Source organism: Pelobates fuscus, chromosome 5 (genome assembly GCF_036172605.1).
Source record: "Pelobates fuscus isolate aPelFus1 chromosome 5, aPelFus1.pri, whole genome shotgun sequence".
Taxonomy (NCBI): domain Eukaryota; kingdom Metazoa; phylum Chordata; class Amphibia; order Anura; family Pelobatidae; genus Pelobates; species Pelobates fuscus.
This window is the reverse complement of record NC_086321.1, coordinates 126,661,630-126,677,248: the sequence shown is the minus strand read 5'-3', so window position 1 is coordinate 126,677,248 and position 15,619 is coordinate 126,661,630. Positions and strand designations below refer to the sequence as shown.

Sequence of the window (15,619 nt, the reverse complement as noted above, 5' to 3'; positions counted from 1 at the left end):
GCATTTTAAAGGCTTTACAGAAATATAGCCTTCTTGGCGTTAAGAATGTTTTTTAAAAACCTCATCTGTACATTGAAAACAAGTTTAACAGTTCTAACACTTGCTCAACATGCGAATATGTATTTCTTGTACTCTGATAAAAACAAATATCAAACACGTGAGGTTTTATACATACCAACAAGAATTTTTTTTTTTTAAATAGAGTAATGCTAGAAAGTACATAAAAATGGTTTCATTTTCTGATGATCTTAAAGTACTTTAGAAGTTTTTATCTTCTACTTTGTAAAGTGAACTTTAACCACACAGGAGACTCCCAAAGGCTATTAATAGTGCTGGAGATAAATTATAAATTAAAACAGACTGCTATATAACAGATTGTGTTTTCTTTGCCCACCCTCAATATTAATAGGGTGATGTGGTAGTTGTTTTTCATCTCTTTTTTTATTGGGTGGACATCATTTTTTTTTGGAGTGGGGTGGACAATAGCATCTAAACAGTATATTTAAATAGACCTCCAGCCGCCATACATGGGTTGTCATTTTGTTTTCTTTTAATTTTCCAACAAGCAATACAAATTTATTAAGGAAAAAATAAACAGAGAAGCAAAGATGTTAATCAAAATATTAAATAAAAATAAAAATTTTAGAGCAGCAAGAAAGCTTTGTTGACTAAATCTGTATGAGGACATTTCTGATAACTTTTGCACGTTTAGGAATGTAATGGTCTCTGCTCTCCTTTATTGTACATAGACCTCTAATTTGTTTGTATTATTGCATAATTGCATTGTCTCTGCTCTTTTACTGTACATAGACCTCTAATCAGTTTGTATTACTGTATAATTGCTACAATTCTAGCAAATAATGAACTAGAAGTAGCACAAATCCTTGCCAGACAAAATTAACGGAAGGGGCAAGCAAAGTATCAGATTCGCTTAGGTAGTGGGTGAAGGTGCAGTATGGACTACTCCTGTTCTAGCCTCTAACCAATATAAGGCATATGACGTGCAGGGTAACCTGCCATGCGTGTTGTACTAATGGATGAATTTAATCCCCTGAACTTGACTCATGTAGCAGGACGATGTAATGACTTTATTGAAACCTTATTGTGTATTCCCCACACTTATATGGAGTGAGAAAGTTATCTCCGTAGTTTTAAGAAATGTTCAATAACATCAGCAACATGATAATGTCTTTTCACCAAAGTAAAAGCTATATTAATGTGCCACACCTTTAAATTAACACACTCTTCAGATTTACGAGCAATTCAGAAAGCCACCCAGACATAACCAGTTTAAGTTAAATGATATTTGTGGATGGAGCTGGCAGTATTTGAAATGTCGCCTTTTCAGCTGGTGCAGACTGGGATCTTCACATCCAGGGAAGCAGGAAACATTTTACATCTCATATCTATCACCACTATAGCAGCCCAGCAGCATGACTGAACACATGTACCAGAAACTGACACAAACTGTGAATAAACTCCACTTCCCAACAGGCCAACAGTCGAGAGTGGCTTTTAAAACACTGAACACTAATTAGAAAAGGGCAGATAATCAGGGTGAAGACTTATGATCCCTCAGATGTTGATGAATGGCAACTAATATAATCCTTTCCCAGCTATAGGTTGGTAGAAATAAGGGAACTGTAGTTCTAGAACGCGGTGGAAATTTTTCTCCCAAGACGTAAAATGTGCATTAAGAAAAAAAATAATAAATGGACAATAGGTCTATAACCTTGCTGTGTGTTGTTACAGGCACCACCGATGACCATTCATGGAATTGCAAGGAGCAAAAGAAAATGTCTCTTTTGTAAGTCGAGCCCCTGTCTATCAGGCAATTTTAGTTCTTCACGTCCTATGTAGTTTCCTTCAGATCAGGAAGTATATGATGGAGAAAGCAGTAGTGGAAACTGGTACCCACTAGCATTCACTTTGAAACTTTTTTTTTTAACATGTAATGTGGGTTACAATGTACCCGTTCAGCTTATAACACCAGGCACTAAGTGACATGGCAGATGTGTAGGTAACTCAGTTAAAGCCAATTCTCTGGCAGACTTATTGGAGATGTTACACCTTGTATCCATTACACAGTGTGAATGAGATCTGCTTAGCGAACACTTTGCTCTCTATGAAGAACTACTACCAACTACTATTAAACAGCCACTATCACTGCTCGTCTGCTCGGTCCTGGAAGAATTCATCAAAGTTTGAGGATGTATCCTCTTCATTTTCCTGTTAGAAGAAACAGCATAAACATCATCAGAACAGTTATATGGGGAGAGGCAATGATTATGAACATGTAGCATATTTTAAAGCAAATTTTAGAATAAATGAAAAACCAACTATGACATGTAGAAACACACAGCCACAGATTAATACAGTTTTAATAAACACAAAAACTAAAAGCAAATGTAAATTGCAATAATTTCTATTAATGATTGGACATATAAACGTATGTTTAACGTTCCCATTTTCTATTATTCCCAAACTGATCTAGAGGGAGAGGTTGCCTTCTTTAGTAGTTTTACTCTATGATCCTACATTGGGTAGGAGGTTATTTTTAATTTAAGGACAAGATCCCTACCAGTATTTGGACCATTTGGATCATTGTGGATCCACAAGTCCACCATTACCTACCAACCATCACACCATTATACTTTGGCTGAAAGAAAATGTAGAGGCTATTTGCTGGGTCTATCCCCACCCCCATGTCATTCAACACGCAACTCACAGTTAATCTTCGGCTGCAGATCATCCCATGCTCTGTTAGCAGAAAAGGTGGGAGTCTCACAAAACCTTGCACTGCCCTCCACTGATTCATGACATGGTTTCAGTTTACCCTTGCTGCTATGTTACGCATTCACAGTTATTGATATATTGTGTATTGTTACGATATCATTAGCTTACCTTGGGCTCTTTAAACTCCAGGTCCTCTCCGTATTGAATAGCAAAATCGATGTGTTGGAGCACAATGTTTATGCATTCTTCATCAGAACGATCAAAAGGTAAAAATCGAACCATGCTGTAATCATCAATCTGGAAAAGACGCAGCATGTAAGTCAGTGGAATACTAAAAGCCAATATTGCCAGTTTTAAAAGGTGAAAGAATGACATTTGGTTAGCGTTGCTCATAAAAAGGACAGTTAAACAGGCACATTGCCAAAAGCAGAGCAGGCAGCACATGATCAATAGAGGTTTCCATAATACAAACAAAAAATACAAAAAAAATCATGAACTATGCAAGAAAAAAAAAAAAAGAAAAAAAAACCCACACTTTATATAAATAAAAATGGACAAAAAAAAAATACTAATAACCAAAAATAAAACAGAGCTAATAGCAAGCACTCACCAATCCACAAATGGCCTTGGTCAGCTTCTTGAACTTCTTGCTTTTAAATCGAGTGCATGAATCGTCAATCATGGAATACATATCTGGATCTAAAAACCTTTCAAAGAGAATGTCAGTCATGAAATGTGAGGAGAATCAAAGCACAATAGAAATTAAATTACGGGGTCCTAGATAAGCCATTCAAAGAACATATAGGACTATTCACAGCATCAGCAGCAAATAACAAATGCAGCATCTCTTGATGATGCCTGCGGATTCAAGGCAAGAGAACAAGACTTGCTTACTTTTCAATTTCTTTTTTAGCTTTCTTGCTTAGCAAATCCATCTTGGTCATAATGTTACACTGGGGAGTCTCCAGAGAGATCATAGCACTGAGTGCGGCCATAACTCCAGAAATGAACTGCAGGAAAGAGAACAGGCAGTGGCACTTTAAGGATACCAGTAGATTTAGTGAATAGAATACTAAAAAAAAAAAAAAGCAAACCATCCAAAATATAGTTTTGTCATAAATGTATTGATACATAGCTTTACATGAACATCATTTTATATTTTCTTTTAACAGGTGTATACGTGAATATTATATGTTTTTGAATGTTGCGCTATTAGACTAAAGTTAGCACTAAAATCCTAAAAGATCTGTCAACTGTCATCTCATTACACTGCAAAACAATAGGATTCTAGCTAACAAATTACAACGTAAAGGCAAAGTTTTCACACTTTACCAATGTAGGTGATAAATTGGGCACTAAGCAGAGTGAGTAAAAAACGTATTTCATGTGAAACTTTGTGTTCTCTTCAACTATGTAAATACCAGAATTTCAAATGTTGCCAATAATCTAAACAGAATTGTGTTTCATTGTTCTCTGCAAATTGATATAGTAGAATATAGTAGGTGGCATTTTACAAAGCAAATATTGAGCATTTCTAATCAGGTCATGTGTTTCTCTTGATAATTTTCCCCCCAGATTTCATATTGCTATGTATTTATAAATATGGTCACTTGTACTGTAAAAATGAGATAATCACATGCCCTGCCTTAAGGGGGCACTATATGCTAAACACTAATGTTGTATGCTAACTCACCCAACACTTTCCAGATGATAAACGTTCTGGTTGATAGAAAATTAAATTGCCTTAAAGTGTTACTTCTAGATTATCAATGTGGCCAAGATGGGTGTGGTCCCTGGATGCCATGTAGTGCTCCATTTTATTTCAAACTTTTAATAATAAACCAGGATACATGTTTTATATGCAACGTAGAGGTATTTTTTACCATACAAAAACAAAAATGAAATGTAGTTCAATAGAGTAGAAAGGTCACAAATCTCTAAAATCTTTTAGACAAAAAGGCAAGACAACATACCTTAAAAGATTCCACCATGAACTGTGAATCCACAAGGAAAACTCCACAGACTCTGAACTCCCACTGCTGGAGCTGCTCAACCAGGTACTTCATGACTGGCAGGTGAGTATATAGCTCGATCTGGCCTAGGAAACACATATAAAGAGTTTTGAATATGCAGGATTAATTGGCAGAAAACTTTTTATAGACAAGCTAACCTACTTCCTACAACATATGCTGCTGCATATAGTGGGCAACATCATGGGTTTTCTTTTTTTGTTTTGTTTGCGCACTGTAGTAGTTATGGTGCTCTGGGGTCTGACTCCCCATGGCAGAACTTTACAGCCTTTCCTACTTTTGTTTACATTCACAATCATGCAACGTACAAAATAAAAAAAATACAACGGAGACAGGAAATACACAAGACATACTTTGCACCTTAATAATGCCAAGAGTCCACTGCTATTACACTCAAAGTATAAGCTCAGTCAATACAGCATTGATAACAACCCTATTGTTTGTGTTCACCAGGCTGTATGGCATACACTTAGAATCCATGATATGTGCAAACAAATTCAACCAACACAGCTGAAATGCTTGTGTATTTGCATTGCGAATTAAGAAATCTTATTAAAGTCTGTGCATTTATTAAACTCTCACCTGGACAGTCAAATAGAATGTAATCATCTTCTGTGTGGCCCAGACAGCTTTCCAGCCAATCAAAGTTATTTGCTAAATATTCCATACAATATACTAGACCTCCATTAGGCCCAAATCTTAGGGAACTGTCTTCCATCACATCATCAACTTCAATGAGCTCTCGTATATCTAGAAGGAAATAAATTGTGAAGACTGCTCATAACTGTTGTATCACAGTGTCAACAACAAATGTTATGCGTATCTGTATAGTAAGATATACAATGTACAGGATGTTCTATAAACTTGCATCTAGTGTAGGACACATTAAAACAAACCACTTACCAGCCATGACAGGATAGTCAAAATGCTCAGCTGCCGGGTCCAAATTAACCACTTGCACAGATCTTTTCAGATTCTCACAGTGTTGGACCATAGTGGAGCAGTATGTACTCTGAAACATAAAACACATCACAAACTCAGTGATCTGAACTGCGTGATCACGAGCTTATTGCTATGGCCAAACAGACATTTGGTTTAAAAAAAGTTTCAAATTGTATCTAAAAGTCCATCTACCACTTGTTTAAGATCCCAAATTTAATGTGCTATTGGTTAGGGCTAAAGTTTATATATAATAATAAAAAAATAAAAAAAAGACACTCCAGGCCCCATAATATCTTCATCTAGAGATGCCAGGTGGAGAGGGGAACCGTATTTAATATGTAATGGCAGTGCACTGCCGTTCAAAATTTCTGGGAACAAGTCCACTCTATATTTCGGATAGTGGATGTCACGAACGCACCCTACTTCAAGAGTGTGCATGACATAGTTGTGGTGGTGAAAGGGTTAAACCCCACCCACACTTAAAGGAACACTATAGTCACCTAAATTACTTTAGCTAAATAAAGCAGTTTTAGTGTATAGATCATTCCCCTGCAATTTCACTGCTCAATTCACTGTCATTTAGGAGTTAAATCACTTTGTTTCGGTTTATGCAGCCCTAGCCACACCTCCCCTGGCTATGATTGACAGAGCCTGCATGAAAAAAAAAAAAACTGGTTTCACTTTCAAACAGATGCCTAAATAGGGAAAGCCTAAATAGGGCTCTCTTTACAGGAAGTGTTTATGGAAGGCTGTGCAAGTCACATGCAGGGAGGTGTGACTAGGGTTCATAAACAAAGGGATTTAACTCCTAAATGACAGAGGATTGAGCAGTGAGGCTGCAGGGGCATATTCTATACACCAAAACTGCTTCATTAAGCTAAAGTTGTTCAAGTGACTATAGTGTTCCTTTAACCATAATAATATAACTATTACTATTTTAACGCTGCCACCACCAAGACAATTTATAAATGGGGTGCCTTGGTCCCCCAGGTAAATCAATAATAAAAACCCACCAAATACAACTTAGCACAATATTTAAGGAATTAGTCTCTTCAGGTAACGTGATTCTTTACCAGACAAAGGCATAATTTTATAAAGGAATATTTATTATGAGCAAAAAAAAATTGTTTTTGCATACAAAAATATAGATGACAATCAAATTGTTTACACCAACAACAGATAAAACCAAAAGGGATAAAATAACAGAAGTCCTAATCACTTACGCAGGTTCTCAAAGTAAAACTTCTGTCCAGGGGGTCTCTGGTAAGAAAGGTGGTGACTCACTTAGAATTAGATTCTGCCCCCCAAGCAAGTATAATCCACACTTCAGTATCATTAGATATATACCCTGTGGATTACCAAGCCTCGCCCAGAGGTGGAGATAAGGCGTACCTATAGTAACTATAAGTGACCACCCCCTTTTGTTCCAGACCAACATCAATCCAAATGGAAACATTTGGTTCTATCTCCTCTTATGTACTTGCCACAGAAATAATAATAATTGCATCTATGAATTTGTTACCATTTTTCAAATCCATAGATATGTCACACTCCTTACTTGTGACCCAATATAGCGGACATCACAATCCCTCCCCTATGGTTAAGTTAAGCAAATCATGTTTGGGCTTGATTAGAAGATCCTGCCCGTCCAATTCTAAATATTATAAAAATGAGGCTCAATTATTAATCTGTGGGTAAATATTAATGTTTCTTTTGGATATGATACTGGAACACAAGGCTAATGGCCATTAACATATCAAAGGACCCCCTATCTAAGAGGGAATCTAGACATATGGCAAATTAGAGAGTTAGTTTATATGTAAACCAGACTTCCAGGTCACTTATGTGTGACTTCTCACATCTTGCAGAGCCTTTGATTAATCAAATGATCAATCCATATGGTAAACCATCTGACCCCTTACACATTCTTATGCAATTTACATTACCCCTTCTGTCATCTGATCTCTACCAAGTGGTACATTCATGTCTGCACTACACAAATTACATTAAATTGCAATATTCTATTGTGCAACAATGAATTATGCACCCTTGAAGTGACAGTGGGTGATAATCCTGTCCTCCGAATACTGCCTGGTGTTTTTCTCATCTGCCTACGAATGTCCATATCCTTCATATACTTATACTCATACAATTGTGCATAGAGAGAGCCTGGAATTCTGTTAAAGGAGCACTATATTGTCAGGAACACAAACATGTATTCCTGACCCTATAGGGTTAAAACATCATCTAGCCACCCTAGTCCCCTCATGCCTCCCTAAATATAGTAAAATCTTACTTGTATTCAAGTCTTCAGCTGCTTATGTTGTCCCTGTTTCATTTAGACCTGCCCACTGCCTGCTGACATCAGCAGAAGTGGTAGCCTGATCCAATCACAATGCTTCCCTATAGGATTGGCTGAGACTGACAAAGAGGGAGATCAGGAGCAGAGCCAGCACAATTCAAATACAGCCTTAGCCAATCAGCATCTGCTCATAGAGATGAATTGAATCTCTATGAGGAAAGTTCAGTGTCTGCATGCAGAGGGAGGAAACACAATGTTTGGATGCATTTTAGGCAGCAATGACCCAGGAACGATCTCTAACAGCCATCTGAGGAGTGGCCAGTGAAGTTAGGATGTAATGTAAACACTGCATTTTCTCTGAAAAGACAGTGTTTACAGCAAAAAGCCCGAAGGTAATGATTCTACTCACCAGAACAAATTCAATAAGCTGTAGTTATTCTGGTGACTATAGTGTCCCTTTAACTCTCCCTCTTTGAGGCAAGTTGTAGATGGAGCCAACAGGCAGGCAAGACATGGGACACCAGGCCTACCTATTTAACTACTTCCCTATACATTAATATTGCATGGGAGGTCTGGGAAGGGGGAGGCTTTCATTCTAGAACTGCAGCACAAGCACACTGGATATTAGATGTTCCAAATATTTTCCTTGTGTTGTATGAAGTTTAATGGCTATACTTGTGGCACTGAGCTATTTTAAGAGTAGTTTTGCGTGCCCATTTTAATGCACTTCTTCTTATGCGTCACCTGTATGTATCATTTGATGTAAATCTAATAAAATACAAGTGAAAAAAGCATGCCAGCAGGGCATCTGGAACTGTATATTACAGGTTCAGGCAATAGGAATTTCCCACCCCTGCATATTAAAGACCAGGGCCGGCGCGTCCATAAGGCGGCACAGGCGGCCGCCTTAGGGCGCACCGGCTCCGGGGGCGCAAGATTTCAGTGACCGGCAGGAGGGAAGCTCTCCCTCCTGCCGGCCACCATCTCCGCCCCCAGTGCGGCAGTGCTGCGATCAGGCGCTGCGAGGGAGCTCTAACCTCTCTGCTCTGCTCCCTCGCGCGCTGTCTAGTGATGCCTCGGGAGCCGGAATATGATGTCATATTCCGGCTCCCGCGGCATCAGCAGACAGCCCGCGAGGGAGCAGAGCAGAGAGGTTAGAGCTCCCTCGCAGCGCCTGATCGCAGCACTGCCGCACGCCGCCCAGCAGCCCCACTGGACCCCAGGGAATGATCCACACCAGCTCTCCAGGTAGGGAGGCTGGGTGGATATTATTTATTTATTAAAATAATTTGTGAATGTATGTGATGTGTCTGTGTGTGAGAGTGTCTGTGTGTGAGAGTGTCTGTGTGTGAGAGTGTCTGTGTGTGAGAGTGTCTGTGTGTGAGAGTGTCTGTGTGTGAGAGTGTCTGTGTGTGTGTGAGTGTGTGAGTGAGTGTGTGAATGTGTCTGTGAGTGAGTATGTGTATCTGTGTGAGAGTGTCTGTGAGTGAGTGTCTGTGTGTGAGTGAGTGTGTATGTGTCTCTGTGTGAGTGAGTGTCTGAGTGTGTATGTGTCTCTGTGTGAGTGAGTGTCTGAGTGTGTATGTGTCTCTGTGTGAGTGAGTGTCTGTGAGTATGTGTCCCTGTGTGTGTGCGTGAGTGAGTGTATGTTACTGTGAGTGACTGTGTGTCTGAGTGTGTGCGTGAGTGAGTGTATGTGTGTGCGTGAGTGAGTGTATGTGTGTGCATGAGTGAGTGTATGTGTGTGCATGAGTGAGTGTATGCGTGAGTGAGTGTATGTGTGTCTGTGAGTGATTGTATGAGTGTTGCAGGTGAGTGTGTCAGTGTATGTGTGTGTCTGTCAGTGTGTGTTTGTGAGTGTCTGTCAAATCAGTGAGCGTATCTTTGTCATTGAGTCTGTGTGTGACTATCAATCAGTGTGTGTGTGTCAGATCAGTGAGTCTCTGTGTTTGTCATTGAGTGTGTGTGACTGTCAGAAGAACACTAAGGGACAGGGAAGGGAGGGGACCAATAATGGACAGGGAGAGGGGCTGGTTAAGAGGCACATAGGTGAAGATGTTATTTTTGAATGGGGGGGGGGGGGGGGGGGAATACATCTTCGCCTATGTACCCAAAAATCCTTGCACCGGCCCTGTTAAAGACATGTCATTAGCGAGATTTCTGCATAACTAAAGAGCTTGCATTGGTTGTTTAAAAAAATAAAAAAACAAAAAGAAATCTCACAAGTTTTATTTTAATGTATATGCGAAGCAGAAAACAGAGTTTCTCTTTGGATGCACTATGTATGACATGCCTGAAGCTTCTTTGCGGCATGACTGTCGCGGACAGGGTGGGAGTGCAGCTGAAGTTAGTTGTTTTGACTTATTCCCACTGCTTTATTCTCCCCAGTAAACGGATCAAGGAACTTTCACTCTACTCTTAGTGATTCAAAATAAGAATATAAAAAAATGTGGGTATAGGTTATCTTTCAACTTTCTATTCACTACAATTTCCGGTTTCGTGAATAAGCCCCAAAGCATCTGCTAAATTGCACCAATTTGCCACTAAATTGATAACTAATAATATACTCAGGATTTAGTAAATACACTAGTGGAGAGTATTTTTTTGTTTTAAAGAAACACACACCCCCCCATTTTGCAACTTCTTTGAAATATCTCTAAAAGTCGCAGTTTAGTAAATAAAATCTATAAACGAACCGTCGAGAATGGGGGAGAAAGAACTATTAAAGTTGACATTTTAATAAAAACAGCCAAAAAGGGGTATTTCTCCAGTTCACTTTTCCAGCTGGGCTTTATAAATTCTCTAGTCAATGATCAGTTTGGAGAATGACACTGACTGGCCCTTTAGCAATGTGTGCTGGGTGACCCTGCCTGCAGATATGTGTACATTAGTTTCTATATGAGGAAATTATCTATAATATTGAGTATTAATCCAACCTTGCCACTGCCGGCCGGCCCCATCACCAGCTGCGCATAGCGAGGCATCCTGCCTGCAGTATAATCACACACTGCGCTCCGGGAAGCCTCCTCTCACTCACGTGTACTCACTCACTTCCGGGATAGATACGGCAACTCGGAGTGTCCAATCTAATAAACCATTTTATTGTGAATCCATTTGCTTGTATTTTTTTAATTTAGTGCAGTTTTTTTTTCTCCCCTTATAAAAACGTGTTTACTCAAATCCACATCCTCTTGAAATCTCAGCTACAAATTGCAACACACCATTATTTTAAATAGTCTATAACACCTAATGATAATGTTTTTGTTTAATGTAATCTAAATAAGAACACTCTATGATACTGTAACTGTTAAACACTTAATCCTCATGTTCCTCAGAATAATTCGAAAATGAGTCCAGAGCTGCAAGTGCCAAAGGTCAGAGAATACTTTGAATTATCATTTTATTTTTAGTTCTAATTGTTTTCCTTTCTCTGTGGGTGACTTGTTACATAGGTAAAAGAGAAGCTACCTGGTGTCAGAGAGAGGGAGATATAATCTGCGCATGTCATGGTTTGTGTAGTTACTAGCAGCCTGCTCTAGAGATAATCCCAGATCCCCAATGTGTAACCAAACACTGGCTGTGGATACAGGTTACTGCCAGGTGCTGTGTATCAGGTAGGGCGGTGGTTTGGGAAAATGAAGAGACAAGCCACTTATAGTGGTAAGAAAAATCTTTCTGAAAAGAAGTTTGTAACAAGGTGAGAACCTGGTTTTAGCCTCATTCTGTGTATATTTCTGGTATCTGTGTGTTTTCCTGGTATATGTGTGTGTTTATGGTATCTGTGTTTTTATTGGTTCTCTGTGTGTATATATTATAATTGTGTATTTATTGGTACTGTGTGTATGGTATATGTGTATGCATTATAATTATGTGTATTTATTGTATTTATGGTATCTTTGTGTACTGTATTTATTGTATCTGTGTGTATTTATGGTATCTGTGTGTATTTATCATGGTGTCTGACAGTGAATGCATGTTGTCTTTCATGGGAATAATTTATGCATGAAAGCCACTTTAAAACAGGCTCCTTTCAATGTTGCAATGTGACATAATTGATTCGTATTTCTACAAATGTCTGTTCTTCTTCTTTTTTTTTGGTTACTTATATTATTGTGTGTTTGTTTGGAAATTCTGCACAACACTTTTATTGTCCTATACCAAGGTCACTTAACTTCCCCTGAAATCTCTTACAAGAAGAACAACAACTGTCCCCTCAAAATTATCTCTTTATGTAATAATCCATTCATCTATTTTTGAAAAGTAATATATATATATATATATATTTAAGTATATGTAAAAAAATTTTGGGGGATAAACTCATCCCTACATTTCAGCATCATTTGGCCATATTATACGTGCACCTTGGGTCAGACTGAGTTTGAAAATACACCGGCTCTATAGCCTTCCCAGTTTTGTGCAGGCAATAAAACAGGGAAAACCACAGAGACTGTCAATTTTCAAACACACACTGACCCAAGGTGCATGTATATGGCTGAAAAAAGTATCTGATCCCCTGCTGATTTTGAACATTTGCCCACTGACAAAGAAATGATCAGTCTATAATTTTAATAGTAGATGTATTTTAACCGGGAGGTCCATGGATGTCAGGGATAAGATTGTAGACCTACACACGGCTGGAATGGGCTACAATCGGCCAAGCAGCTTGGTGAGAAGGTGACAACAGTTGGTGCGATTAATCGCAAATGGAAGAAACACAAAATAACTGTCAGGCTCCCTTGGTCTGTTGCTCCATGCAAGATCTCACCTCATGGAGTTTAAATGATCATGAGAACGGTGAAGAATCAGCCCAGAACTACACAGGAGGATCTTGTTATTGATTGCAAGGCAACTGGGACCCTAGTACTAAGAAAACAATTGGTAACACACTACGCTGTGAAGGACTGAAATCCTGCAGCGCCCGCAAGGTCCCCTTGCTCAAAAAAACATGTGTACAGGCCGTCTGAAGTTTGCCAATGAACATCTGAATGATTCAGAGGAGAACTAAGTGAAAGTGTTGTGGTCAGATAAGATCAAAATTGAGCTCTTTGGCATCAACTCAACTCGCCATGTTTGGAGGAAGACAAATGCTGCCTATAACCCCAAGAACATCATCCCCACTGTCAAACATGGAGGTGGAAACATTATGCTTTGGGGGTGTTTTTCTGCTAAGGGGACAGGACAACTGCACCGCATCAGAGGGACGATCGACAGGGTCATGTACCGTCAAATCTTGGGTAAGAACCTCCTTCCCTCAGCCAGGGCATTGAAAATGGGTCGTGGATGGGTATTCCAAAATGACAATGACCCAAAAAACACAGCTAAGGTAATAAAGTAGTGGCTCAAGAAGAAGCACATTAACCTCCCTGGCGGTATTCCCGAGCGTGACTCGGGGTTAATTTTCGCTGTCAGAAGCGGTAACCCCGAGTCACGCTCGGGGTAGATAACAGAGCCCCCGTTGGTAAGATGTACTTACCTCCGCCGCGATCCGCTTCGGGAGGACTGCCTCACAGCCCAGGCAGCCCTCCCACGGCAAATCAGGCCCCCGGGGGGCCATGTGATCGCTCTCAAAGAGCGATCACATGGCCCTCTATAGCTGGCTGTGGATCTGCCAGCAGGGGGACTGTTTGAAATATCAGACAGTCCCCCTGCTGGTGGGAAGTATAAAAAAATAAATAAAAGACAAGTGTAAAAATAAATTAAATATATATATACATACATATGTAACGTCATACAAAGTGTATTTTAATATTAATATAAGTATATATATTAATATTAAAATACACTTAGAATGACGTTACATATATATAATATGTATATATATAATAGATGTACATATATATATATATTATATATAAATACGTATAATTAAAATAATAAATAAATAAAATAATAAAATAAAATATTGAAACAAAATTTAATATAAATTATATATGCATATGTAATTTCATTCTAACTGTATTTTGTTATTAATATATATATATATATATATATATATATATATATATATATATATATCTCGGTAACAAAATACACTTAGAATGACATTCTATATATATATATATATATAACCGCAAATATATATATATATATATACCGTATTTTTCGCTCCATAAGACGCACCTCACCATAAGACGCACCTAGTTTTTAGAGGAAGAAACCCAGAAAAAAAATATTCTGAACAAACTGTCCCATAGTGTTTCTTGCTATGGGACAGTTTGTACAGAATATTTTTTTTCTCCCCTCTCCCATAGTGTCCCCCCCTCCCATAGTCTTCTCCTCTCTCCCATAGTCTTCACTCACCCCCTCCCCATGGTCTTCACCCACCCCCTCCCCATAGACTTCACCCACCTCCTCCCCATAGACTTCACCCACCCCCTCCCCATAGACTTCATCCCCCCCTCCCCATAGACTTCATCCCCCCCTCCCCATAGACTTCATCCCCCCCTCCCCATAGACTTCATCCCCCCCCCTCCCCATAGACTTCATCCCCCCCCTCCCCATAGACTTCATCCCCCCCCTCCCCATAGACTTCATCCCCCCCCTCCCCATAGACTTCATCCCCCCCTCCCCATAGACTTCATTCCCCCCCTCCCCATAGACTTCATTCCCCCCCTCCCCATAGACTTCATCCACCCCCCCACCCCCCCATAGACTTCATCCCCCTCCCCACCCCCCCATAGACTTCATCCCCCTCCCCATATTCTTCTCTCCCATACTGTCCCCCTCCCCTTGTCCCATAATTACTTACCTGTCTTGCAGCGTTGGCCGGCAGCACAGGGCGCACCGCGGTAGTGGAACTTGAATTTCATGTTCCGGTTTCCGGCGGGACTGAAAGGAAGTGCGCACTCAGCTTGTGCACACTTCCTTTCAGTCCCGCCGGAAACCGGAACATGAAATTCAAGTTCCACTACCGCGGTGCGCCCTGTGCTGCCGGCCAACGCTGCAAGACAGGTAAGTAAAGCTTCATATTCGCTCCATAAGACGCGCAGACATTTCCCCTCACTTTTGCGTCTTATGGAGCGAAAAATACGGTATATATATATAATTACATAAAAGATTACATTAGTATACACGTAGAATTTAAATACCTATAAATGCATATATATATTAAAATTCTACATGTATATTTAAATAATCTTTTAACGTAATTATGTGATTTGATTAATTAAAATTTGATTGACATGGGGGCGGAACTGGGCGGGTAATTCAAATGCAAAAAATGGTACCGCTTTTGGTACAAAATTCCTGACATAATCATACCGCCAGGGAGGTTAAGGTCCTGGAGTGGCCTAGCCAGTCTCCAGACCTTAATCCCATAGAAAATCTGTGGAGGGAGCTGAAGGATCGAGTTGCCAAACGTCCGCCTCGAAACCTTAATGACTTGGAAAGGGATCTGCAAAGAGGAGTGGGACAAAATCCCTCCTGAGATGTGTGCAAACCTGGTGGCAGACTACAAGAAACGTTTCACCTTTTGTGATTGCCAACAAGGGTTTTGCCACCAAGTGCTAAGTCGAAGGGGTCAAATACTTATTTCACTCATTGACATGCAATCAATTTATAACTTTTTTGACATGCATTTTTCTGGATTTTTGTTTGTTATTCTGTCTCT

General features: G+C 39.5%; 2 protein-coding genes across 5 annotated transcripts in view; one reads left to right on the top strand and one right to left on the bottom strand.

Moving 5' to 3' along the window:
- Window positions 1-202: 202 nt before the first annotated feature.
- On the bottom strand, window positions 203-11,056 carry GPN3 (GPN-loop GTPase 3). Of its 4 annotated transcripts, none has more exons than XR_010090942.1 (10): window positions 10,947-11,056; window positions 5,670-5,778; window positions 5,349-5,516; window positions 4,710-4,834; window positions 3,631-3,746; window positions 3,347-3,443; window positions 2,905-3,033; window positions 1,751-2,229; window positions 813-1,671; window positions 203-751 (listed from the first exon to the last, which is right to left on the bottom strand). XR_010090942.1 is itself a non-coding variant. In XM_063456980.1 (8 exons), exons 1-8 carry the CDS (start codon window positions 10,992-10,994, stop codon window positions 2,164-2,166), a joined length of 858 nt encoding a protein of 285 aa, XP_063313050.1. In that variant the 5' UTR covers window positions 10,995-11,056; the 3' UTR covers window positions 203-2,163. The 4 variants fall into 4 exon arrangements, 1 of the variants encoding a protein (XP_063313050.1); XR_010090940.1 differs by having other exon boundaries at window positions 203-1,671; window positions 1,751-2,089; window positions 2,158-2,229; XR_010090941.1 differs by having other exon boundaries at window positions 203-1,671.
- Window positions 11,057-11,623: 567 nt separating this feature from the next.
- The window catches only part of FAM216A (family with sequence similarity 216 member A), a 40,026-nt gene continuing 36,030 nt past the window's right edge, over window positions 11,624-15,619 (top strand). The window contains exon 1 of the mRNA XM_063456979.1: window positions 11,624-11,707. Within this exon, the coding sequence (XP_063313049.1) occupies window positions 11,646-11,707 (62 nt within the window). The 5' untranslated portion in view covers window positions 11,624-11,645. The remainder of the gene's footprint in view (window positions 11,708-15,619) is intronic.

Bases quoted from the DNA above. Each gene is read 5' to 3' on its own strand.
- GPN3 (XM_063456980.1), bottom strand. From the start codon at position 10,994: ATGCCTCGCTATGCGCAGCTGGTGATGGGGCCGGCCGGCAGTGGCAAG. The intron at 5,517-5,669 runs GTAAGTGGTTTG...ATTTCCTTCTAG, and splicing joins TGACTATCCTGTCATGGCTG to ATATACGAGAGCTCATTGAA. The intron at 2,230-2,904 runs GTAAGCTAATGA...TTCTTCTAACAG, and splicing joins TGGAGTTTAAAGAGCCCAAG to GAAAATGAAGAGGATACATC.